General features: G+C 52.1%; 3 protein-coding genes across 37 annotated transcripts in view; 1 reads left to right on the forward strand and 2 right to left on the reverse strand.

Annotated features, from left to right (window-relative positions):
* ANKS3 (ankyrin repeat and sterile alpha motif domain containing 3) overlaps positions 1-21027 on the reverse strand; it is a 59414-nt gene extending 38387 nt beyond the window's left edge. For 18 of the 25 annotated variants that reach the window (XR_013524553.1, XR_013524557.1, XR_013524552.1 and 15 more), the window contains exon 1: positions 777-964. The gene's annotated coding sequence lies outside the window, so the exon portion shown is untranslated. Of the gene's footprint in view, positions 965-9100; positions 9174-15525; positions 15632-19932 lie in introns of those variants that run through there. The other 7 variants (XM_078344560.1, XM_078344558.1, XM_035266831.3 and 4 more) reach the window with 4 other exon arrangements.
* Positions 891-18310, forward strand: DNAAF8 (dynein axonemal assembly factor 8). Of its 5 annotated transcripts, none has more exons than XM_035266844.3 (10): positions 891-1039; positions 3264-3442; positions 4561-4698; positions 8330-8836; positions 11942-12059; positions 14578-14719; positions 15726-15863; positions 16293-16379; positions 16692-16983; positions 17647-18310. In XM_035266844.3, the coding sequence occupies exons 2-9, from the start codon at positions 3314-3316 to the stop codon at positions 16972-16974; spliced, it is 1542 nt and encodes a 513-aa protein (XP_035122735.3). In that variant the 5' UTR covers positions 891-1039; positions 3264-3313; the 3' UTR covers positions 16975-16983; positions 17647-18310. The 5 variants fall into 5 exon arrangements, 4 of the variants coding, with proteins under 4 accessions (XP_035122735.3, XP_035122732.3, XP_009007339.4 ...); XM_035266841.3 differs by lacking the exon at positions 891-1039 and adding an exon at positions 1147-1308 and having other exon boundaries at positions 3191-3442; XM_009009091.5 differs by lacking the exon at positions 891-1039 and adding an exon at positions 1147-1308.
* Positions 7077-26051, reverse strand: part of ZNF500 (zinc finger protein 500) — a 26241-nt gene continuing 7266 nt past the window's right edge. For 6 of the 7 annotated variants that reach the window (XM_002755859.6, XM_054242555.2, XM_009009105.5 and 3 more), the window contains one exon: positions 19112-21230. In XM_002755859.6, coding sequence (XP_002755905.1) covers positions 20548-21230 — 683 coding nt within the window. In that variant the 3' untranslated portion in view covers positions 19112-20547. Of the gene's footprint in view, positions 7542-8314; positions 9174-15525; positions 15632-19111; positions 21231-26051 lie in introns of those variants that run through there. The other variant, XR_013524561.1, reaches the window with a different exon arrangement.

The following is a 26051-nucleotide window of genomic DNA, read 5'->3' on the forward strand; positions in this document are numbered from 1 at the left end:
CCGGGCGTGCTGGCACAGGCCTATAGTCCCAGCTACTCCGGAGGCTGAAGCAGGACAATCGTTTGAACCTGGGAGGCGGAGGCTGCAGTGAGCCGAGATTGCACCACTTCACTCCAGCTGGGAGACAGAGCGAGACTCCGTCTCAAAAAAAAAAAAAAAAAAAAAAAAAAAAAAAAAAAACAGTAAAAGAGTATAATGAGATTGTTTGCAACACAAAGGATAAATGCTTGAAGGGTGGAGACCCCATTTTACATAATATGATTCTTACGAACCGCATGCCTGTATCAAAACCTCTTACGCCATGAATGTATACACCTACTACGGACCCACAAAAATTTAAAATAAAAAATCTTAACAAATGTGATGCTGGTGGTTAAGTGTCACGCCCACAGAGGAGGTCTGTGAAAGCCCGTGGACACCCTGTCTCGCCCCGTGGAACCGCAGCGGGAACCGGCGCATCCCAAAGCTCGCTGACTGGCCCCGGGTCGGGTCCCCGGCCGACAACCCCAGAACTCACAGCTGTGACGCTTCCCGACGCCCCCCGGCCGCATCCCCACAGGAACCTTACGGGGCACGGGACACGGGGCACTGGGCACTATCGTCCCCACTCCACAGCCACATAAAGAAAATGTGGGGCTCGATGCTCCAGTCACGCGGCGCGAGGCTCGGTTCTCCAGTCACGCGGCGAGCAAGTGCGGCGCTGGACGCTGGAGCGCCGGGCCTAGGCGGGCTGCAGGTGCTGGCAAGTGGTGGAGTCCGGCCGCCGCGGAACCTACCTGTGCTGGGCCTCAGGCCTCGCGCCGCCCTCGGGCCGCAGCCGCCAGCCCCGCGGGCCGCTTGCCGCCACGCTCCCTCGCTGGGCCACCGCCCCCGTAGCCCGCCCCGGAAGTAGTTGCGGGAGAGCACGGAGCACGTCAGGAAACTCGCGGGTCCACGCCGGGGCAGCTCGTGGGCCCAGTGGAATGAGCACGTTCCGCATCCGGACCTTCCGGTCAGCTCCCGGCTCGTTGTATGATGCCCGCGGCAGCCAATGAGTAAGGTGTGTTTGCCCTGCCCCGCCCCTGCCCTGGCTAGGAAAACCAATCCCGTTGCAGGAAAGGCTGGACGCGCAAAGGCCGGAAAAGAGGGGCGGGGGAACGTGGGGGCAGTCCAATAATGTAATGCTCTGCTGAGAGGGAGACTTCCGAAGAACGGAGCAACCGCTATAACTGTGGCACGGCTCGTGGGGCGGAGGCGACCGGAGTGACGCACTGAAGGTTGTTTACGGCCATGCCAGGATCGCGCAGGGAGTGGAGTGGGAGGCCTGAGGTGAGGGGCCTCGGCCCTGCTGCGGCTACAGGGAGTTGAACAAAACATGGGGAAACACGGGCTGGGGGTGGGTGAGACGCGGAGCGAGGAACTTTCTACTTCCAAAGCTTTAAAATTAAAAATCTCGACCCGGGAAGCTGTTGGCGTCTGGTTGCCATAACAACCGGCAGCCTCGTGGCAGGCGGGCCGGGGGCGGGGCTAACAGGCTAAAGCTGATAAACCAACCCCGAGACGGAGCCGGAAGGCGGCTATTCAGAGGTGGCTCCAAGCCTCTCCTCTGCTTCCTCAATGCGCTGAGCTCCCCAACTTGGCCTTCATGGCCCTGCATTGTCTGGTCCGTTTTCACCGCAGATTCCAGCAACTGACACTTAATTCCCTCAAACCTGTTGGACGGTAATGCCGTTCCCTCCCCTATTGTTGGGTCTGTCTGAAGAGTTTATTGGAGTCTGGAGGCTCTCTTCGGTATTTCAGTTGCCCTAAGAAATACTGTGCTCTGAATTGCGGAACAGAGCTCTAGTTACAAAAAACACCTGCTGGGTGTGCACCAGCTGCGTCGCCAACCTGCTGCTCCCAGTTCAGAGTACCTGCCCTGGTCCCAGCAGCACACAGGAAGCAAGCGGCCCCCAGTTCACACCTCCTGCTGCTGCCTTGCTTGGGGATTAGAGCACTGACTGCAGGACCAAAGCCACAGCAGCCTCGGGCTGTAGGGTTCTCCAGACACTGGCTCTAGAGGACCCTCATCCCCCAGCTCTCAAGCTTTCCAGCTTCCTGAAAAACAGGACCGTCTCCTTTTAGACTCTTAAGATACAGCCGGGCGCGGTGGCGCGTGCCTGTAGTCCCAGCTACTCGGGAGGCTGAGGTGGGAGGATCGCTTGAACCCAGGAGTTCTGGGCTGTAGTTTGCTATGCCGATCGGGTGTCCGCACTAAGTTCAGCATCAATATGGTGACCTCCTGGGAGTGGGGGACCACCAGGTTGCCTAAGGAGGGGTGAACCAGCCCAGGTCGGAAACAGAACAGGTCAAAACTCCCGTGCTGATCAGTAGTGGGATCGCGCCTGTGAATAGCCACTGCACTCCAGCCTAGGCAACATAGCGAGACCCCGTCTCTTAAAAAAATAAATAAAAGATACAAATGCAGGGTCTGATCAGAGTGGTGACTGCAAAAAAAAAAAAAATAATCGGTGACTCAAAAGTGTCAGCCAGGCACGGTGGCACATGCCTGTAATCCCTGCACTTTGGGAGGCTGAGGCAAGAGGATCACTTGAGGCCAGGAGTTTGAGACCAGCCCGGGCAACAGGGAACCTCTATCTCTACAAAAAAATAAGAATACTAGCCAAGTGCGGTGGTATACACCTGTAGTCCCAGCTATTCAGGAGGCTGAGGTGGGAGGATCACTTGAGTTCAGGAGGTCTAGTCTTCAGTGAGCTATCATTATACCACTCCACTCCAGCCTGGGCAACAAAGCCAGACCCTACCTCCAAAACAAACGAAAAAAGCAAGGTGTCTCTTCTGTTCCTTGTTAAAAGGTAGTATAGGATAGTAGGAATTGAAATTTCCCAATTCAGAGTCCACTGTTGGTATTTACTAAACACCCTAAGCCTGTGAAATGAAGATAATAGTTATGCTATGTGGAGTATATATACCTATATATCACACACATATGGCATTTCGTATATTACATATCTACATATACACATTTATCAATACATATATCTGTATATTATGTATATATCACTATATACATGATACACCTGCAGGCCTCACACACACCTGCATGCATGAGTGGACATGCACACAGACACAGTGCCAGTAACAGGAGCTTGCATAACCAGAAGGAAACTGGCAGCAGGTGACGACTGCCAGCCTGTTTGGTCTTCTACAGCTTGTAGGACAGCCCCCACTCTTCTGACCTTCAGTGGCCCAGACCCTCTTCTGTCACTCCACATGCCCCACAGGCTCCTCGGATGACGGTACACTGAGAAGGCATCCAGAAGCCTGTGCCCTCATGGCATCCAACGACGAAGGTATGGCACCCTCGCTGGGCTCTCCCTGGGCCTCCCAGATGGGGCCCTGGGATGCCATCCTCAAGGCTGTCAAAGACCAGCTCCCATCTCTGGACTCCGACTCCTCCTTGGTAAGCAAGAGCTTTCTCCCGGGATGCCTTGTCCTTCCCAATACAGCAGGCATACTGACCAGGACAGCTTTGGATGGCTTCTCTGAACACTTCTCCCGCTGACCCGTGGAGTTTGTTGTCATTTTACTTTCAGTTACATGGCCACACTCATGGTTTGTTTTCTGGGTGCCTATTTCCTTCTATACCCTTCCCTCTGCCTTAATCATCATCTCTGAGCACAAGCATTGGTGCTCAGCATCTTGGGAGGTCCTTTTGGTGGGGTTTCTGGCCCTGACCTGGAACACAGATTGGCTTGGTGCAGAGGCTCTGTCCTTTCCATTTTACTGTTCTCCACTGTCTCTTTGGCCAGGACAGGGCCAGAAAACCCACCGAGAATGGGTACCATTCCAGTGCATTATGATAAGCCTTCGAAGGATTCTGCAGTCGTGGTATGGGGTCCCTGAAATGGCCCTCAATGACGCTCAGACCAGTAGCCATGGGTACAGGTGTAAGACCCCGCTGAAGATGCTACAGGCAGGGGGCTCCTCAGTGCACAGGGTGGCACTGGGCATTGAGAGACAGTGCAAGGCTTTTAGAAGGAATGGGCTGGTTTGGGTCCTACCTGGGCACCAGCAACAGAGCTTCTGGGACCTTGGACGTCATCCAGTGCATGGTGAGGCTAAGGGGTACCTAAGGACACCCCACGCCTCAGTGCTCAGGGCGTTTTCACATCTTCAGTCTCATTTGAGAGTATGAGCCCCACCCCCTTTAAAAGCACAAACCAAGCTGTATGTGATGGGTCAAGGTCATAGGGGACAGGGAGGGCTGTACTCAGCTCTTTCAGCTACCACCTCACTGTCCTGTTCATGTCACACGAGGCATTAATGAAGCGCCTGCTGTATGTGAGACATTTACGGAACCAGGAGCCCCAATCTCCACAAGGTGGTGCTGCCGGGCTAATTTCTAAAGTGGCAAGAAGCCATGCATAGCAAAAAATGACTGAGAGATAACTGGATGTCTCCAGGCTCCTGAGCAGCAGGGCTGGGCAGGCTGGGCTGGAACTGACAGTGGAGAGCGGCTGGGCCCTCAGGGCTCTGCCTGTGCCATGCCCTCCAAAAAGCCCTCTCATTTGTCCACAGTCAGACTGTGGGGAAGAGGAGCTGTTCATCTTCCAGCGAAACAAAACTGTCCTGATTCCAGACCTGTCTGAGGAGCTGGCTGAAGACCCTGCTGAGTCCAGGACCTGGGCTGCTACAGCTGAAGATTCCCTTCCTGAGGTCTGTGGGACACTGAAGAGTGAGAGAGAGAGAGAGAGAGAGAGAGAGAGACAGAGAGAGAGAGAGAGAGAGAGAGAGAGAGAGAGTGTCTGGCGTATGTATGTGTGTACACACATGCAACGAAAGTCTAAACTGACTGATTGTCCAGGCATGGTGGCTCACGCCTGTAATCTCAGCACTTTGGGAGGCTGAGGCAGATGGAAATCACGAGGTCAGGAGTTTGAAACCAGCCTAGCCAACATGGTGAATCCCCGTTTCTACTAAAGATACAAAAAATTAGCCAGTCATGGAAGTGCACACCTGTAATTCCAGCTACTTGGGAAGCTAAGGCAGAAGAATCACTTGAACCCAACAGGTGGAGGTTGCAGTGAGCTGAGATTGCGCCATTGCACTCCCACCTGGGTGACGGGGCGAGATTCCATCTCAAAAAATAAATAAATAAAATAAACTGATTGGTCTCAACCACTGGTCTAGCATTTCCATGATACCCAGTCCTTTTCTTCCCCATGTACAACCCAAGGTATTCAGATGCCCCACATCTAACCTCCAGGCACCTCCGTCTCCCAGGGAGTCTGGTACCTTAGGGCCAGCGAAGGGGCTTGATTTTCCATCTGATATTGACCCCTCTTCTTCCTGTTGATGGCTCCTATTCTGTTTTCTATCATGGCATCCTGAATAGCTCCTGGCCATTGTCACAACCACTTGTCCTAAATGTCTCTCCCTTAACCCAGCTGGCTTCATGGCTACCTGGCTCATCCCAGCACCTGGCAAGTAAACAGGACCTGCAGTTTACTAAACTGCTAAACTAAACTGCTGTGGGCTACAGTGGAGTGGGAGGGAGGAAGATGGCCTGTCGGTGCCTAAGCAAGCGCACAAGCTGGACCTCGTGGGAGGGACAACCCGGGAGACAATGAGCCAATGTGGACAGAGCGCGCTGGTGCAGGCCTGTGGTACCAATGTTGGAGGCTGAGATACAGGTTCCCTTGAAGCCAGGAGTTTGAGACCAGCCTGGGGAATACAGCAAGACCCCATTTCTGGCCAGGCTCATGCCTTGTAATCCCAGTATTTTGGGAGGCCAAGGTGGGTGGATCATTTAAGGTCAGGAGTTTGAGGCCAGCTTAGCCAACATGGTGAAACACTATCTCTACTAAAAATACAAAAATTAGCTGGGCATAGTGGCAGGTGCCTGTAATCCCAGCTACTCCGGAGGCTGAAGCAGGAGAATTGTTTGAACCCAGGAGGTGAAGGTTGCAGTGTGCCAAGGTTATGCCACTGCACTGCAGCCTGGGTGAAAGAGTGAGACTCCGTCTCTTAGAAAACTAACAAGTGGCTGGGCTCAGTGGCTCACACCTGTAATCCCAGCACTTTGGGAGCCAGAGGTGGGTGGATCACCTGAGCTCGGGAGTTCAAGACCATCCTGGCTAACACGGTGAAACCCTGTCTATACTAAAAATACAAAATTAGCCAGGCATGGTGGCACCCACCTGTAATCCCAGCTACTTGGGAGGCTGAGGCAGGAAAATCACTTGAACCCCAGAGGCAGAGGTTTCAGTGAGCCAAGATTGCACCATTGCACTCCCGCCTGAGCAACAAGAGCAAGACTCGGTCTCATAAATAAAGTTAATGGCTTGATGCTTAAAATTAATTGCTGCCTTTATAAATAGAGCCTATCCATTAGCTTCCATCTGGGCAGGCCCTGACTGACCACCTGCTCAGCTCCTGCTGATGAGGTTGTGGTTCATTATCCTGTTTCCAATGAAAACAGTGTAGAAGGCTGGGCACAGTGACTGATGCCTGTGATTCCAGCACTTTGGGAGGCAGAGGCAGGTGGAACACCTGCGGTCAGGAGTTTGAGACAAGCCTGGCCAACATGGTGAAACCCCATCTCTACTGAAAATACCCAAAAAATTAGCTGGGCTTGGTGTACACCTGTAATCCCAGCTACTCAGGAGGCTAAGGCAGAAGAATTGCTTGAACCTGGGAGACCGAGGATGCAGTGAGCGGAGACTGAGCCACTGTACTCCAGCCTGGGTGGCAGAAAGAAAGAAACAGAGAGAGAAAAAGAAAGGGGAAGGAAGGAAAGAAGGGAAAAGAAAGGAAAGAGGGCAGAAAAGAAAGAAAGGGAAAGAAGGAAAACAGTGTAGAGGCTCTAACCCACTTCCAAAATGTGGGGGAGGGACCTAGGTCAAGCTTCACTTCTCTCAAGTGTTCTGTTGAGAATCGTTAACCAACTGAATGGGTGCACCGGCACTTAACCAAATCATCTCACAGAAGCAGGACATGCCCCCACCCATCACCTTAAAGGAAATCCCCCATCAGCCCGGCCATGCCTAGAACTAGCTCTGAAACATCCCCATGCAAGAGATCCCCAGGGCGGGTTCAGGTAGAACAATTTCCATGTGATTTAATTTTGCTTCCTCATTTCTACAGTCAGTTACTTCAGGAACTCTTCGGGATGATTTTTTTTTTTTTTTTCCCGGTAATCTGGGCTCTGAAAAATTAGCTGGGTGTGTTGGCATGCCTGTGGTCCCAGCTACGCAGGAGGCTGAGGTGGAAGTTGGCTTGTACTCCAGCCTGGGGTATCAATTTCTCAGCCCCAACATTGTCATTATTGATAATTTAAATACTGTCCCACTGCTGTAACAATACATTCCACTCTAGCCTTGTATTTAAATAGTGGGAGGCCTCAGTTGTGGTGTCTCTAGCCAACCCATGTTTAACAGTAGCTTTCCACAGGCCGGGCATGGTGGCTCACGCCTGTAATCCAAGCACTTTGGAGGCCAAGGCAGGTGGATCACCTGTGGTCGGGAGTTCAAGACCAGCGTGACCAACATGGTGAAACCCTGTCTTAAAAAACAAACAACAAAAACAAAAAACAGTAGCTTTCCAACTGTCTTTTTTTTTTTTTTTTTTTTTGAGACAGGGTCTCGCTCTGTCACCCAGGCTGGAGTACAGTGGTGTCCTCTTGGCTCAACACAGCCACCTCTTGAGCTGAAGCGATCCTCCCACTTCAGCCTCTTGAGTAGCTGGGATTACATGTGAGCCACCACGATGGCTAATTTTTGTATTTTCAGTAAAGTATATACTTAAAACATTTTGGAAAAATAACTATTATTTTGCAGCCGGGTGCAGTGGCTCACCTATAATCCCAGCACTTTGGGAGGCTAAGGTGGGCAGATCACCTGCGGTCAAGAGTTTAAGACCAACCTGACCAACATGGAGACACCCATCTCTACTAAAAATACAAAATTAGCCGGGTGTGGTGGCACATTGCCTGTAATCCCAACTACTCGGGAGGCTGAGGTTGGAGGATCGCCTGAGCCAGGGAAGTTGAGGCTGCAGTGAACTGTATTCGCACCACTGCACTCTAGTCTGGGCAACAGAGCGAGACTTCACCTCAAAAAAAAAAAAAAAAATTGGCCGGGCACGATGGCTCACGCCTATAATCTCAGCACTTTGGGAGGCCAAGGCAGGCAGATCACCTGAGGTCAGGAGTTCAAAACCAGCCCAGCCAATATGGTGAAACCCTGTCTTAAAAAAAAAAAAAAAAAAAAGTACATATTTTACTATAAAAAATTCCCTGAAGCATGTTTTTGAGGACGCTAACTGAACACACCTGTATTCTTGACAGCCAGTTCTGGTGCCTGCGGAATTCGCCACAGAACCTGGGAGCATGCAGAATGCAAGGACAAAGGATGTGTCCTCTCAGGAAGGAAAAGACCCTGGCAGGCCTTTTGAATGCTCTTGTGAGGTCATCTCTCTTCTTGGGATGGCCAAGGAGACACCCAGGTGGCTGGAAGGTGACCTTGGAAGGCTGTCTTTCAATACCAGAGGATCCCAAGGTCCTCCATGGGACACACAGGCCGAAGCCACTCTTTCCTGCCATGAAGGAGACCTGAAGGCGGAGCTCCCCAGCACTGCCTCAGGAGAATCTGTGAACCGCCGGGCCCTCCAACAGGAGAGAAGGAAGATGATAGAGAGGGACATCCTCCAGAAAGTCACCTGGGATGCCTGCAGCCCGGCCAGCAGTGACCAAGGCCAGATGAAGGAGGTACCCTGCCCTGCTATGGAGTCAGCTCCCAGGCCAAGAATACCCCTCATGGAGCCTCGGGAGGGACCACCAGTGCTCTCGTTTCAGGTAGGTGCCTCCCCATGCCTGGCTATTCCTCAGGCCTGCCACCTGTGGCATGGCCACTGTCCCCGTGGGCTGGGGCTAGAAGCAGCTTGAGGGCTGCCTGCTAGGACCTTAGGCCCATGATCCACCATTCTGTGTACCTGACTTAGCAGGGGATTGGGGCAGTCCCAGCAGAGCACATCCTGGGAAGGGGTAACAAGAACACAGAACAAGCAGGGCCTGCCTTCTTCAAAGAGAGAAAAGAAGGCCAGGCACAGCAGCTCACACCTGTAATCCCAGCACTTTGGGAGGTCAAGGGAGAATCCAGAAGTTTGAGACCAGCACAGCAAGATCCTCATCTCTAAAAAAAAAAAGAAAAGAAATAATATATAAATTTCAAAAGAGAGAGAAAAGGGGCCAGGTGCAGTGGCTCACACCTGTAATCCCAGCACTTTGGGAAGCCAAGGCGGGCAGAGCACGAGGTCAGGAGATCAAGACCACCCTAGCCAACATGGTGAAACCCCATCTCTACTAAAGATACAAAAAACTTAGCCGGGCTTGGTGGCGCATGCCTGTAGTCCCAGCTACTTGGGAGGCTGAGGCAGGAGAATTGCTTGAACCTGGGAGATGGAGGTTGCAGTGAGCCAAGATCGCGCCACTGCACTCCAGCCTAGTAACAGAGGAAAACTCTGTCTCAAAAAAAGAGAGAGAAGGGGAGGAAGACAGCAAATCACACTGCCATGTGTATACCTATGCAACAATCTTGCATGTTCTTCACATGTACCCTAAAACCTAAAATGCAATAAAAATAAAAGCAGAAAAAAGAGAAAAGGAATTCTACTCCCAAGCATTTTTATAAATACATATATAACCATATCTAAAATATAGAAACCAATTCTGTCAAAGCCTGATCTCAAAATATGAAAGCCCTCATTCTCATAAACTAGTGAGCACCTGGAAAAAGTTCTATTTAGTGCATTACTGAGGGAACCAGCAGGATGACAGAGCTGGCTTAATGAGATCATGAGAAATTGGGATTTTTGCCGGTCACGGTGGCTCATGCCTGTAATCCCAGCACTTTGCCAAGGCAGGAGGATCACCTGAGATCAGGAGTTCGAGACCAGCCTGGCCAACATGGGGAAACCCCAGCTCTACTAAAAATAAAAAAATTAGGCAAGTGTGGTGGTGCATGCCTGTAGTCCCAGCTACTCGGGAGGCTAAGGCAGAAGAATCCCTTGTACTCAGGAGACGGAATTTGCAGTGAGCCAAGATCACACTACTGCATTCCAATTTGGGCGACAAAGTGAAACTCCATCTAAAAAAAAAAAAAAAGAAATTGGGATTTTATAAAACACTGGGGAAAAAGAGAGGAATGAGGAGATACGCTTGCTACATTCAGTGTCCTAGGGGAGTTATCTTGTCTACTAAACAGAAAAGTAACCATCACACCTCTCAGTTTTACAAATTTTGGATAATTTTTCTTAACAGCTTAGAGAAAACTGGCACCAGGTATACACAGAAGTCATCTTCATTACTGTTTAAATCAACTGTTCTTTCTGTTCACCTAAAAACTTGTTTTTCTCCACTTAGAGGGCTGGAGAGAGTTGAAAGGTCATATAAGCATAAATTCTTGATTAATTTCCTCCCTCCTCCTCACACTCACTCTGCCCCCCGGTCACTTACTGCCAAGTCTTCCAGTTTTAGCTCCTGCCTGGAACAACTTGATTCTTAACAAAACTTTTTAACCTCCAAATATTCTGAACCTGTATGAACCCAAATAGTTTTTCTTTTATTTTTTTTGAGACATACTCTCACTCTGTCACCTAAATGAGAGTGCAATGGCATGATCTCAGCTAACTGCAACCTCCACCTCCCAGGTTCAAGTGATTCTCCTGCCTCAGCCTCCCTAGTAGCTGGGATTACAGACACACACCACCATGCCCAGCTAATTTTTTTTTTTTTTTTTGAGACGGCGTTTTGCTGTTGTTACCCAGACTGGAGTGCAATGGCACGATCTCGGCTCACCGCAACCTCCGCCTGCTGGGTTCAAGCAATTCTTCTGCCTCAGCCTCCCGAGTAGCTGGGATTACAGGCACGCACCACCATGCCCAGCTAATTTCTGTATTTTTAGTAGGGGTTTCACCTTGTTGACCAGGATGGTCTCGATCTCTTGACCTCGTGATCCACCCACCTCGGCCTCCCAGAGTGCTGGGATTATAGGCATGAGCCACTTTGCCCGGCCCACCCAGCTAATTTTTGTATTTTTAGTAGAGACGAGATTTTACCATGTTGGCCAGGCTGGTCTTGAACTCCTGACCTCGTGATCTGCCCACCTGGGCCTCTCAAAGTGCTGGGATTACAGGCGTGAGCCGCCATGCTTGGTGAACCTAAATAGTTTTTCTTAAAACAACACAGGGTTTGGCTGGGCACAATGGCTCACGCCTGTAATGCCAGCACTTGGGGAGGCCAGGAGGATGGATCACTTGCAGTCAGGCATTCAAGGCCAGCCTGGCCTACGTGGCGAAACCCTGTCTCTACGAAAAATACAAAAATTAGGCTGGGCGTGGTGGTGGCTTATGCCTGTAATCCCAACACTTTGGGAGGCCGAGGTTGGTGGATCACCTGAGGTCAGGAGTTTGTTTGAGACCAGCCTGGCCAACATGGTAAAATCTCTACTAAAAATACAAAAAAAAAAAAAAAAAGTCAGCCCAATGTGGTGGTACACGCCTGTAACTGGGAGACAGAGGTTGCAGTGAGCTGAGATCACGTCACTGCACTCCAGCCTGGGTGACAGAACGAGACCCTGTCTCAAAAACAAATCAAAACTAAACAACAACACAGGGTTTCCTTCAGGTCAAACAATGTCCTTGTGCAAGAAACAAAAGTACTGATCCCCGAAAAAGCATAGGAAGGAGGTGGCAAAGTGCAGGCGCCACCTTAATGGAGGTGTTCAATCTGTAATCTAAAGGTAAGGTGAGGCCATGTGCAAACTCTGTCATGCATTTCATTCCTGGTTTCTACCCCCAGCAACCAGTGACCATCTCCATGGGTTACAGCAGCTGTGAAGCAGGTACTCGTGCCTCTGGGACCCCTCAGCATCCTCATAATCACTGGTTTTAATGATTTCAGCAACTTGAAGCGTGGGATTTGGATTACATCCTGCAGAGTCTGGCAGGGCAAGAAGACAACCAGGGAAATCGTGCACCTGGAACTGCGTGGTGGGCAGCTGACGGCCGCCAAGTTCAAGGTCTGACCAACACTAGAGCCCAAGTGAACCCCCACAAGCAGCTCCTCCCTGGGACCCTCAGGCACAGCCAGCCTTGCAGCCCGAAGGTGTCTTCCCTGCTTAGCTCTGAACACTCATGCTGCCAGTCCTTGAAAGGCTTCATTCATTCAACATGTATGTGACCACCTGCTATGTGCTAGGCATGGGCCAGGTCCCAGGGACAAAGAGGCCTACCAACACATATCCCTACCCCAGGACCCATTCTTCCTCCTCCCCACCTAGCTGGGCCTTCCTGCCTTCCCCTTCCTCTTCCTCAGCCCCACCTTCTGTGCATAGTCAGCTCCTAAGCACACTCCTGCTTCCCCTGGCCTCTCCATTTAAAAAGGGAGGCAAAGGATGCCACCACTGTCACTACACTCTTGGCTTTGTTCTGGGAAGTCCTGCAAGTAAAACGAAAGCTCTCCAACCCCTCCCCACCCACTGGGGCCGCTAAGGCGAGGGGAGGTAGGTCTTTCGGGGATCAGTACTTTTGTTTCTTGCACAAGGACATTGTTTGACCTGAAGGAAACCCTGTGTTGTTGTTTAGTTTTGATTTGTTTTTGAGACAGGGTCTCATTCTGTCACCCAGGCTGGAGTGCAGTGACGTGATCTCAGCTCTATTCTCTATTTTAAAGGCACATACCCTTTGATGAAGCTATCTCGCTTGGAAAATTTGTCCTACACTCTTACTCTAGTAGGTAAAGATGTAGAGGCCAAGGAGCCAGGGCAGGGATGGAGCTTCCGCCTCTCCTCTTGTCCCAAGGCGAAGACTCCCCTGTAACTGACAGCCCCTAAGTTGTCTTAAATATCATTTTGTTTATAATTCACACCCCTTATGGCAGGAGGTAGAGAGGTCGACCCTTATGGAGAGCGTGTGTGTGTTTGTGTGTGTGCGCGTGAGTGTGATTGGCACTCCCTTTGTGGAGGAGAGTGGGGCAGAATGGATTCCTTTTCTTCTTTCTGAGACGGAGTTTCACTCTTGTTGCCCAGGCTCTAGCACGGTGGTGCGATCTGGGCTCACTGCAACATCTGCCTCCTGGGTTCATGCAATTCTCCTTCCTCAGCCTCCTGAGTAGTTGGGATTACAGGCATGGGCCACCTCACCCTGCTAATTTTTTATGTTTGTTAGAGACGGGGTTTCTCCATGTTGGTCAGGCTGGTCTTTGAACTCCGGACCTCAGGTGATCCACCCACTTTGGCCTCCCAAAGTGCTGGGATTACAGGTGTGCGCCACCATGCCCATCCTGTATTCTCTATTTTAAAGGCACATACCCTTTGATGAAGCTATCTCGCTTGGAAAATTTGTCCTACACTCTTACTCTAGTAGGTAAAGATGTGCGTTCAAAGATGTTTGCTGCAGTGTTGTTTAAAAATCTGAAAGGCTGGCCGGGCGTGGTAGCTCATGCCTGTAATCCCAGCACTTTGGGAGGCTGAGGCAGGCGGATCACGAGGTCAGGAGATTGAGACCATCCTGGCCAACATGGTGAAACCCTGTCTCTACTAAAAATACAAAAATTGGCTGGGCACGGTGGCACATGCTGTAATCCCAGCTACTCAGTAGACTGAGGCAGGAGAATCACTTGAACCAGGGAGTCGGAGGTTGCAGTCAGCCCAGAATGCGCCACTACAGTCCAGCCTGACGACAGAGCCAGACTCCGTCTCAAAAAAAAAAAAAAAATCTGAAAAGCTGGAAACAACCCATATTCATTAGGAGTCCAGCTAGATCATTCTAGCACAGAATACGCTGCAGCTCAAAGAAGGGATCTTTGTAGGTTAACGTGAAAGGATGTAATATACAAAGTGAAAAAAGTTAAGTTGAAAAAACCTATAGAGGATGGTTTTTTTTTTTTTTTTTTAACATCAGCACACAGAAGTGTTCATTATGATCACCTGCGACGAGTGAGACCCAGGCATGAGGAAGTGGGATGAACTTTTTTTTTTTTTTTTTTTTTTGAGGCGGAGTTTCACTCTTGTCACCCAGGCTGGAGTGCAATGGCGTGATCTTGGCTCAATGCAACCTCCGCCTCCTGGGTTCAGGCAATTCTCCTGCCTCAACCTCCTAAGTAGCTGGGACTACAGGCATGCGCCACTATGCCCAGCTAATTTTTGTATTTTCAGTAGAGACGGGGTTTCACCTTGTTGACCAGGATGGTCTCGATCTCTTGACCTCGTAATCCACCCACCTCAGCCTCCTGAAGTGCTGGGATTATAGAGGTGAGCCACCGCAGCCGGCCAGGATAAACTTTTAAAAGTACTTCACTCCTGCTTCACAAAGCTCATGTGCCACAGGCCCTGCTCATAAAGATTCCACCCCTGCCAGATCCGCTGAGTCAGAGGTGGAGTCCTCAGAGGGTTAAGTAGTGAGAGGGCTGGGCAGGGGCAGTGGAGGAGCCTGAGGTCCGTTCACACGCGGATACCCCAGGGATCCTGAGGCTCGGGCTGCTGTAATCCACACTTGGGGCCAAGTCCCCAGTAATTAGCCTCCTTTGGCCGTCCTCAGACCGCACATTGCCAAGCGCTCAAGAGAGGCTCATGGACCAGCTGGCCCTCCTGTGCACCACGCAGTCCGGGGCCTCTGCTTATGCCCAGAAGATGCCTGCCAACACCCCCCAGGACACCGAGGAGGCAAAGGCCCGAAACAGGTGGGACTTGTAGCCAGGCACAGCTCCTGTGGTCCTTTAGAAGGGCCCCATGGTTTGGCAGCACTGACTGGGCCTAGTAAGGGTTGGGGGCTCGATGTGCATTTTCTGTCACCTTCAAACATCTGATCAGGCAGTTGCTTCCCACAAGGAGAAAGGCAGGCTGCAGTGGTGACGCTGGGAGAGGCAGAGGTGGACGTAGAGCCCCAGGGTCCCGTAAGGCCCTGCGATATGCCTGCTCTCCCACAGTTTGGTTGTCCCAAACTTTAGAAATCTGAGCCAGTGAATCCCTTTTCACCTGAGCAGCAGTGGATTTCTGTGCCTGGAAACTAAAAGTACCTAACAGAGATGGCTAGGCATGGCGGCTCACACCTATAATCCCAGCACTTTGGGAGACCAAGGTGAGTGGATTGCCTGAGGTCAGGAGGTCGAGACCAGCCTGGCCAACATGCTGAAATCCCACCTCTACTAAAAACACATAAAAATAATCTCGGCTTGGTGGTGCATGCCTGTAATCCCAGTTAGGAGGGTAAGGTGAGAGAATTGCTAGAACCCAGGAGGCAGAGGTTGCAGTGACCAAGGAGTTGTCATTGCAGTCCAGCCTGGGCAACAGAGCAAGACCCCTCCTCAAAAAAAAAAGTAAAAAGAAATGGCGAGACCTGTACTGTTCACCATGACCGCCATTAGCCACGTGTGGCTGTTAAACACCTAACATGGCGAGTGTGACTGAGGAACTAAATTTTTTATTCATTTGATTATAATTGGCTTAAATGTAAACTTAGCCATTTGTGGCAAATGGCTATACTTACCACAGATAGAGAGCATCTCCATCATCAGGGAAGTTCTGTTGGCCAGCGCTGGCCTAAATCTTGAGGGCTTTTCTGAAGAGTAAAAGGGCAAATATGTTTGATGTACCTGTTGGCAGAGAGTGGGCACTCACTGGGTGGCACTGTGACTGGACAGTCATCACAGACAAGTGACTCCACAATGCCTGCTTCTCTCATCTCAGATGTGCTTCAAGAAAACCAGGCTCCCAGGCTGTGCCAGGCCCGCAGCTGGCCGAGCCCATGAGACTTAACACCGAGCCTCCCACCATCTTCATTGACCTGCGGCAGACGGAGCCACCAGGCCGCCCGTCCCCGGAAAGGTCTGGAGGGCAGTGACTACCCCATGGCAGCCTCCACTTCGCAAAGTTGCCTGTTGACCTCACAAAGCTTCTGGTGGATCCCACTGGGAAGGACCAGGGACTTGAAAAGGCTTTGGATCATTGCTCAATTGAGAAGTGCTTTTAGCATGGGTGAACTGGGCCTGGCCTAGAGTCCCCCGGGTCCCTGGAGGGAGGGAAGAGGGGCACGGGGCACACCCCCTCAAGCTGGGCTCCAGCCCAACACATTAAGCTGGAGGGCATCGCCCACACCTGCCCTCGCCTCCTGGCAGGACGTCCGCTGGCCTCCAGTGTGGCCATTGCCCTCTTGTATTGGGTCACCAGGGAAGCCCGAGTGCCTCAAGCCCCAACAGGAGTTGGAATGCTGGGTGGAGTGGGCACATCCAGAAACCCATTTCTCTTCCCCCACAGCTCCTCTGATAGCGAGGAGGAGGAGGAAGAGGAGATAGCAGCTATGGGAGATGCAGAGGGGGCATCTGCTTCCTCCCTGGAGCTTCGGTAACCACCAAGGGGCCTCCCGCCACCTGCGGATATCCCACCTGCTTCCCGCAGGAAGCCCTCCACCTGGCACATTTACTGCCTGTGGTGAGGTCCTACAGCGCCTACCACATAGGGCAGGGGGGTGGCACAGTTTCCATCATCTCACCCATGTCTGCTGGGTCCCAGCAGTGGCAGCGGCAACTGGCCACCTGAATGGCATTCTTACTCTGAAATAGGAGCTGGGCCCGCCTGCTTTTCTCCCGTTTCAGTGGCAAGTGCTGGGAGGTGCGGCCCCCACAGGGTTGAGTGAGTTTGGTCTCGTTGTCACAGGACCTGTACCAGAAAGAGCCAGCTTCTTCAGCAGCTCAGGGCCTTTCGGAACAGGACAGCCCAGCCTGAGCTGCCTGCCAGCAAGGGGCCTGGTGGTGGGGGGCCTCAGGTCCCTGAAGATGCCGCTGGATCAGGAACTTGGAGGAAGCAACACGTGAAGCTCTGCGCTGAGGGGCAGAACGCCCAGGCTGGACTCCCAGGAGGCAGGCCCAGGGCCCTAGGGGACACTCTAGATCCAGAGGCAGCCAGGGAGGCCCTGGTACCTCCTGTGGACCAACTGTAGACACCCCAGGTAGTGGGATCCCAGGAGTGGGCGGGGGCGGGCTGACTTGCCATGGACCCTGGACCCTGGACCCTGCTGTCCCTTTGCTCTGTGTTTCCACTAGCAGGGGCCTTACAGAGGCAGGGACCCTCAGACCGTGGTCTGTCACCAACCCTGTTAGAGCTGTCACAGGTGCATGCCTTTAGAACAAGGATGCAGACACAAATCTGTACCTAACACACGACAACAGCTTGGGATAAAGGGGTCTGATCCTCTAAGAGATAGGCAGGGACAGCAGGACAGGGGTGACATGCCATGCCTGGCTCTTAATGAACTTTTTGAAAGAGGGGTAGTGATGAGAATTGGCTTTCTCTTTCTCTTCTTTACCTAAGACAGGCACACATAGACTCTCAAGGCCTTTGACCTTTATGAATCTAGACAGAATACAGGAAACCCCTGGAAACACTGTCCTGTGTAGAGTGGAGCAGTGGCCTCAGTTGTTGATCACCAGCAAGAGCTGGGGACAGCTGCTTGTCCCTTGCTGAGAACCACCCCACTGACCGGACATGCCTGGTCTTCCTGGGTCCTGTTTCTTTGCCAGCACTATCCTGCAGCCCCATCATCACAGGAAGCTTTTGTAATTGCTGTGATCAGCCCTGACCTGGGCACCTGTTCTCTCCCCCTCGTCTCCAGGATGTGTCCTGCTGCCTGCTCTGTGGGAAGAACAGAGAAATCACCACCTCGGGCCCCACTGCACCTCAGGCTCAGGCAGCACAGCAGGGCGCCTGGCCTTTGGTCAAGTGTCCCAGCTTCCCCTGTGGCTCACCCCCCTCTGCCATGCCACCAAGGATGGGCAAGGGTCTCTTTGCATCAAGCTGTGTACCAGGCAAAAGACAGGCCCTGCCTGGCCATGGCCACAGGCTGCCAAGACTGGGGCCACAGACCTCTGCTCTCTAGACCCCATGTGATCTAGCAACAGGGACCCCACACCTGACCTCACTCCCAATGAGTGGTGTTCTCCTTACAAGCCAAAGGCTAGACAGGATACCACAAAGTCCCAGGAGGCCCCTCCTGCAGGGCACAAGGCCAGGCTGCCTCCCAGCTCCCATGCCCTCTCCCACCTGCAGAGACCCTCCCCTGCCCCCTCTGCTTGGGGCATATGCAGCCAGAACCAGGCTGCAACCCCATACTCTGCCTTTGCAGCCTGGCAGCCTCTACTGTGGCTGCCTAGCTATAAAACCAAAAGCTGTTTTTATTCTTTAACCCCATTTTCTTCCATCACCCCCCGCCCCTTTAATGACAGTAAGCTCCCTAAGAATGTTCCACAGTGATGGAAAATAAATTGTTCCAAGTTCAACTCTGTGAAGTCAGACCTGGGTCCTAAGTTGGCTCCACCACCTAGGCAAGGTTTTCATACTCCCAGTGCTCCAGTTCCTCCACCCGAGAATCATGGACAGGTGCAGTGGCTCACGTCTATAATCCTAGCACTTTGGGAGGCTGAGGCAGGCAGATATGACATCAAGAGATCAAGACCATCCTGGCCAACATGATGAAACCCCGTCTCTACTAAAAATACAAAAATTAGCTGGGTATGGTGGCAGGCGCCTGTAGTCCCAAGTTCTCAGGAGGCTGAGGTTGCAGTGAGCCTAGATCGCATCACTGCACTCCAGCCTGGCAACAGAGAAAAACTCCATCTCAAAAAAAAAAAAAAAAAAAGACAATCATGGGAGCCCCCCCACTGGAATGCTTGAGAACATCACAACATGCACGCACCTGGGACTCACAGCTCCGGTGACACTCCATCACGTGAGCACTGAGGATGACACCCAGACGGGAAGGGACCCTCTGAGCCAGCAGGAGGCCATGGCCACAGCAGAGCAAAGAAAGTGGGCAGACCCCAATCACACTCCCCCCCAGGCTGCCACCTCCAGCACAGGCCTTCATGTGAGAGAGGCCTGGGGGCTCAGGCTGCAACGGGCAGATGGGTGTCAGCAACACCAGGTGCTTTGCTAGCTGGTGGGAGGGTGACCTGGCCACATCTAGCTGGGTACCTTATGCCCCATGAGAGCTCCCAGAGCTGCTCTAGAAGGTAAACGCCGTTCCTCAACCAGTCAGTCCCACTCTGCAGACACAGGACAGAGTACACAGGAGCCAGAAGCACTGACTACTTATGTTAGTTAAGGGAATGAGGAAAGGGCAGGTCACACAGCTGGAACATGGGCTGTGCCACAAGATCAAACTGTGCACATACATACGGCAACCGGGTGACAAATGAAATGGAGCATCCCAGGCTGGGACAAGGGCTAAGGCTACCTACCCATGAGGAACCACCACTGCCCGGCTGGAACATTCCAGAACCCAGTGGTGTCCACAGCTGTCCTATGACTTCTGAGACAACTACATACACCAAGAACTCCATTACACCGCTCGCCTCGGCCACTCACACGCCGAGACGATGTGTAGACCAGACGTTCCCACACAGCACAGGCAAGACAGAAGCTGGAAGGTGAAGGCTTCCTACCTTAGAAAGACAAAGTGGGGCGACCATGGAAGCCATGTCCCAGACACTAAGGAACCAGAAGCAAAGGCAGCCCTGAGCCCCGTCCCTGGGGAGGTGTCAGGCCAGTCACATCCTGGTGACAGGTCAGGAAGGTGGAACTCAGGGTTGCGTTCCCACCCCAGGTGTCTGCCAGCCTGTAGAGCAGATATGGATCTGCAAAAGGGACTGGAATGCTGGCCAGCCCCAGGCTTCATTTGGAAACCTTGGCAGGATGGAGGAGAAGCTGTAGACCAGGTCCTGGGAAGGCTGGGGTACATCAGGGCTCCTTACAGCAGGCCAGAGAGAGGCCCCTCAAATTCATGTCCACCCAGACCTCAGAATGTGACCTTGTTTGCAAACACAGGTTTTGATGATATAATTAGTTAAGATGAGATTACAGTGAATTGGGGGACCCTAAACCAAGTGAGTGGTGGCCCTACCAAAAAGAGGCTGGGCGTGGCGGCACACTTCTGTAACCCAGCTACTCAGGAGGCCAAGGCAGGAGGATCGCTTGAGCCCAGGGGTTCGAGGCTGCAGTAAGCTATGATCATGGCACTTCACTCCCAGCTGGGTGACAGCAAGGCCCTGTCTTAAAAAGAAAAAGAAAAAGCAAGCACAGGGGAGGATACACGAAGATGGCGCACAGGGTCACAGACACACAGGGGACGGGTAGGGGTGCAAGGATGAGGGTACATGCCAGCAGCTACCAGACGCTGGAGGTGGCTAATGGAGCCTCCCAGGCCCTCCAGGAGCCAGCCCCACCAACACCTTGGGTGCGGGCTTCTGGCTTCCTGAGTGTGTCACTGTGTCTGAAGCCCTTGCTCTGTCTCGTCTGTTCTGGCTGCCACTGGACACTCACACAGCCTGTACTTGCTCTTGCTCTGTGCCCAGTGCCCAGCTTCCTCCTCAGTCTGAGCATCCCAAATGTCTCCTGCTGGCCTCATACTGGGCCATGGGAGGCAACAGGTGATGCTTTCGGACCAGGGTCTCTGGCAGCTTCCTGAATTCTGTGCCCAGGGACGAGAGTCCTGGAAAGGCAGCTTCAGGCATGGTGATCAGGCCTTGGCCCCGGGGCCTCCAGGAGCCATTGGCGGGAGTGTCAGCAGGGAGCCTGTCCCCGTGTGGGTCCGCTGGTGCTTGTGCAGGTCGGTGCCCCGGCGGAAGCCCTTGCCACAGGCCGGGCAAGTGTAGGGCTTCTCACCTGTGTGCGTCCGGCGGTGGGCGCTGAAGTGGGAGCTGTTGTTGAAGCGCTTCCCACAAAGGGTGCAGGCATAGGGCCGCTCCCCGCTGTGCGTCCTGCGGTGGATGACCAGGCTGGAGCTCTGGCTGAAGCGCTTCCCGCACTCGGGGCACGGGTAGGGCTTCTCGCCTGTGTGCACCCTCTGGTGTGTGCTGAAGTTGGAGCGGTCGCTGAAGCCCTTCCCGCACACCAGGCACTTGTAAGGCCGCTCACCCGTGTGTGTGCGCTGGTGCTTGGTCAGGTGGGACGTTTTGCTGAAGCCTTTGCCACACTCAGGGCAGGTATACGGCTTGTCAGCCCCGTGGGAAGCCCCTCTTCCTGGTGGGGGGCCACCTCTTGGTTGCTCAGGCCTGGCCAAGCCCCTGACTGGGGCTGGCCTCTGACTTGGGAGCGGGTGGCCAGAGCCCTGGCATCGCGCCGAGAACACTCGGTACCACTCCATCCTCACTGGGGCGTCCTCTCTGCCATCGCCACCATCCACCAACTGGATCACAGGTCCTGAGACAGAGAAAGCATAGTCTCTAGGAATTCATGGCAAGAGGGCAAGGGAAATGTTTGTTTTTCCTGAGATTCAGTCTTGCTCTTGTCCGCCAGGCTGGAGTGCAATGGCATGATCTCAGCTCACTGCAGCCTCCAGCTCCCTGGTTTAAGTAATTCTCCTACCTCAGCCTCCTGAGTAGCTGGGATTATAGGCGCCTGTCACCACACCGGGCTAATTTTTGTATTTTTAGTAGAGATGGGGTTTCACCATGTTGGCCTGGCTGGTCTCAAACTCCTAACCTCAGATGATCTGCCTGCCTAGGCCCCCCAAAGTGCTGGGATTACAGGAGTGAGCCACTGTGCCCAGCCGGGAAATGCTTCTAATAGAAAGGAAGATGAAGGCTTTACGGGGCTCCTAAATTTCCCCTACAAAACATCTAGCAGGGACCCGGCACCGTGGCTCATGCCTGTGATCCCAGCACTTTGGGAGGCTGAGGTAAGAGGATTGTTTGAGCCCAGGAGTTCACGACCAGCATGGGCAAGACAGTGAGATCTTGTCTCGACAGAAGATAAACAAAAGTATCTGGGCATGGTGGCATGTGCCTGTAGTCCTAGCTACTCAAGAGGCTGAGGTGGGAGGATCATTTGCATCCAGGAGGTTGAGGCTGCAGTGAGCCGTGATCATGCCACTGCACTCCAGCCTGGGTGACACAGTGATAAAAACTAAATCAATAAAACAAACACACAGGAACTTATTTAACCATCACAATAACCAGTGGGTCAGTGCTGTTACTAACTCCATCTTGCAGATGGGGACAGTGAGGCACAGAAGTGTTAAGGAACTTCCCCAGAATCACTGGACTGGTAAGTTACAGAGCGAGGGCCATCAAGCTCTGGACTCTGCTGTACGCTCTAAGCCAGGGGTTCCCACCTGGTGGCAAGGTCTGGAAACATTTTTGTCAAGTCTGGGGAGGGGGTTGCATGTGGCCTCTAGTGGGCAGGGGCCCGAGCAGCTGGAAAAGCTCCTGCCAGCAGAGGCAGCCCCATGTGGAGAGCCATCTGGCCTGAACACCAACAGCGCCAACATCAAGAAGCCCTGCCCTGGGCTGTTCTGGCTGAGCAGGGCAGTCATGGGTCCCAGCCATAGGCCCTCTCTTGTCATATACTTGGTGCAGCCCTGAGGCCCCTCTGCAGAACCAAGTTCTAGAGCTGACAAAGTCAGGACAGGAGAACAGGGAGAGGGGCCTGGAGTGATCCAGGCTTTGCCCCTTCCAGGAAAAAGCCTTTGACTTCTCTGCTCCTCATCTGCAGCATGAGGGTGACAGGGGACCCGGTGGCACAAAGCACACCATGATGCTTGGCGGTCTGGGGGAGCAGCTATCTTCACAACAGTACGGAGAAAAGCTCTGTGCATGGCAGGCACATGCTGACCCCACAGGGGAGGGACAGAATCACCCACTGCCCTTGGAAATGTCCACTTTAAAACACTTCCACACCCAGAACTGGGCGAATCCTCCTTGCCCTCCCCTCCCATGTCCAGGCCCAACTTCCGGAAAGCCAAAAGTGGGTTTGGCACTTAATGAGTCTCAAATTCTACATCTATAAAACAGAGGAAGCTGGGCGTGGTGGCTTACGCCTGTGATCCCAGCACTTTGGGAGGCCGAGGCGGGCGGATCACCTGAGGTAAGGAGCTCAACACCAAGTCTGGCCAACATGACAAAACACCATCTCTACTAAAAATAGAAAAATTAGCTGGGCATGGTGGTGTGCGCCTGTAATCCCAGCTGCTCGGGAGGCTCAAGCAGGAGAATCTCTTGAACCCGGGAGACAGAGGTGGCAGCAAGCCAAGGTCATGCCACTACACTCCAGCCTGGGTGATAGAGTGAGACTCCATCTCAAAAAAAAAAAAAAAAAAAAAAAAATAGTTTTTGAGCCTGGGTAACATAGTGAGACTCTATCTCTACCAAAAAATTTTTCCAAATTAGCTGGGCATGGTGGCATAGGCCTATTGTCCCAGCTACTTGGGAGGCTGAGGTGAGAGAATCACCTGAGCCTGGGAGGCTGAAGCTGCAGTGAGTCAAGACTGTGCCACTGCACTCCAACCTGAGAGACAGGGTGAGACCCTGTCTCAAATAAAAAGTTTTGGAACTAGATAAAGGTGACGATTGCACAGCATTGTGAATATACTAAATGCCACTGAACTGTTCACTGAAAAATGGCTGATTTTATGTTATGTGAATTTCATCTCATGAAAAAACATAAAAACTTTGAGACCACATACCAACCGAATTTGTTAATTTTGTTTTTTTTCAGACAGAGTCTCACTCTGTTGCCCAGGCTGGAGTGCAGTGGTACAATCACAGCTCACTGCAGCCTTAACCCAGGCTTAAGTGTTCCTCCCACATCAGCCTGTCAACTAGTGTGCACCATGATGCCCAGCTAATTTTTGCACTTTTTGTAGAGACAAGGTTTCTCCATGTTACCCAGACTGATCTTAAACTCCTGGACTCAAGTGATCTACCCGCCTTGACCTCTCAAGGTGCTAGGATTACAGGTATGAGCCAGCACACCCGGCCTATTTTTGTTTTTTCTTTTTGAGACTGAGTTTCGCTCCTGTCACCCAGGCTGGAGTGCCATGGTTTAATCTTAGCTCACTGTGACCTCTACCTCCTGGGTTCAAGCAATTCTTCTGCCTCTACCCCCCTAGTAGCTGGGATTAAAGGCGCTAACCACCACACCTGGCTATTTTTTTGTATTTTTAATAGAGATAGAGTTTTGCCATGCTGGCCAGGCTGGTGTCGAACTCCTGACCTCAGGTGATCACCTGCCTTGGCCTCCCAAAGTGCTGGAATTACAGGTGTAAGCCATCGCATCTGGATTTTTTTTTTTTTTTTTTTTTAAAGCAAGATCAAATAAATTCAACTTTTCTTGGTCCCACTGGCCTTTTTTACCATGGGCTCTGGCACAGGGTAGGTAAAATCCAACCTATGACTGTGACCCCGGGAGGGAAGCTATGTCTGGGCTCTGGGAACTGGTGACAGAGCTGGGCAGAACCTCATTCCTTCTGAGGATTCCATGTGGCCACTTGGGAGTTGGGAGGGCTGGCAAATTCTTTCCCTTTTGCCACCTGCCTTTGGTACAGGGAATGAAGTGTCCCACAGGAAAGACACTCTCAGAAACCTTCAGATCAGGGTTTCTCAATCATGGTAAAGGTGACATCCATGGGGCCTGGAGCAGGCTGAGTCACTGATGGAGTCAGCCTATGCACTGCAGGAGGGTGGGTGGCATCCCTGCCCTCCGTTCATCAAATAAGCTGACAAATACTGTAACAGCCAAAAATGTCTCCACTCATGGACAGACGTCCCCTAGAGGACAAGACTGCTGGTCTGGATGCACATCACCAAAGCTGCTGATGACCAACCAGAGCCTCATACAACATCGTCTAAATCTACCTGCTCACAGGCAACACAAGAAAAAATGATACAATGGCCACTAGAACCAAAAACCTTTGTTCATCAAAGGACACTACCAACGAAGTGAAAATGCACAAAATGGGAGAAAACATTTGCAGACCAGCCCGGGCATGGTAGCTCACGCCTGTAATCCCAGCAATTTGAGAGGCTGAGGTAGGCAGATCACCTAAGGTGAGGAATTTGAGACCAGCCTGGCCAACATGGCAAAACTCACCTCTACTAAAAATACAACAATTAGGTAGATGTGGTGGTGCATGCCTGTAATCCCAGCTACTCGGGAGGCTCAGACAGGAGAATCACCTGAACCCGGGAGGTGGAGGTTGCAGAGTCAAGCTCACGTGACTGCACTGCAGCCTGGTGACAGAGCGAGACTCTGTCTCAAAACAAAAAACAAAAAAACCCAGAAAATAACAAGCGCTGGTGGGGAAGTGGAGAAAGTGGAACCCTGTGCACTCTTGGTGGGTACACGAGATGGTACGGATGCTATGGAAAACGGCATGATCACAGAACAACCACGTGTGTGCCAGCTGTCTGACTGCTGGAAACATCTACCTCAAGAACTGAAAGCAGGGTTTATCACAGATACATCTGCATACCCACATTCACTGCAGCATTATTCACAAGGGAATATTCTTCAGCCATAAAAAGGAAGAAAATCCTGGAGGTTTCCCAAAGAAGGAACTCTGCCTCAAGACCATGGCACGAAATCCTAAGCTTTCAGCCTGCTGGCCTGGCCTGCAGATTTCAGACTTGTCAACTTCTGTAAGCAGCCAAGGGAGCTGTTTGTGTCCATGCCATAACATAAATCTGTGTGTGTGTGTGTATCTTTTGTTGGTTCTGTTTCTCTGGAGAAGAACCCTAATACAAAGCAACCTCTCAATGTCGATAGAAAAGACTTCAGCATGGCCAGGCGTGGTGGCTCATGCCTGTAATCCCAGCACTCTGGGAAGCTGAGGTGGGCAGATTACCTGAGGTCAGGAATTCGAGACCAGCCTGGCCAACATGGTGAAACCCCATCTCTACTAAAAATACAAAAATTAGCCAGACATGATGATGGGTACCTATAATCCTAGCTACTTGGGAGGCTGAGGCAGGAGAATCACTTGAACCCGGGAGGCGGAGGTTGCAGTGAGGCAAGATCACACCACTGTACTCCAGCCTGGATAACAGAGCAAGACTCCATCTCAAAAAAAAAAAAAAAAAAAAAACAGGAACATCCTGGTCAACATCCGCGTCTCTACTAAAAATGCAAAAAATTAGCTGGGCATGGTGGCACGTGCCTGTAATCCCAGCTACTCAGGAGGCTGAGGCAGGAGAATTGCCTGAACCCAGGAGGCGGAGGTTGCGGTGAGCCGAGATCCCGCCA

The sequence above is a fragment of the Callithrix jacchus genome, chromosome 12, assembly GCF_049354715.1.
Source record: "Callithrix jacchus isolate 240 chromosome 12, calJac240_pri, whole genome shotgun sequence".
Taxonomy (NCBI): domain Eukaryota; kingdom Metazoa; phylum Chordata; class Mammalia; order Primates; family Cebidae; genus Callithrix; species Callithrix jacchus.

Excerpts from the sequence above, each read along its gene's own strand:
- DNAAF8 (XM_035266844.3), top strand. The coding sequence starts at position 3,314 with ATGGCATCCAACGACGAAGGTATGGCACCCTCGCTGGGCTCTCCCTGG. Across the intron at positions 12,060-14,577 it reads TGACGGCCGCCAAGTTCAAG|ACCGCACATTGCCAAGCGCT; the intron begins GTCTGACCAACA and ends GGCCGTCCTCAG. Across the intron at positions 16,380-16,691 it reads GCTTCCTCCCTGGAGCTTCG|GACCTGTACCAGAAAGAGCC; the intron begins GTAACCACCAAG and ends TCGTTGTCACAG.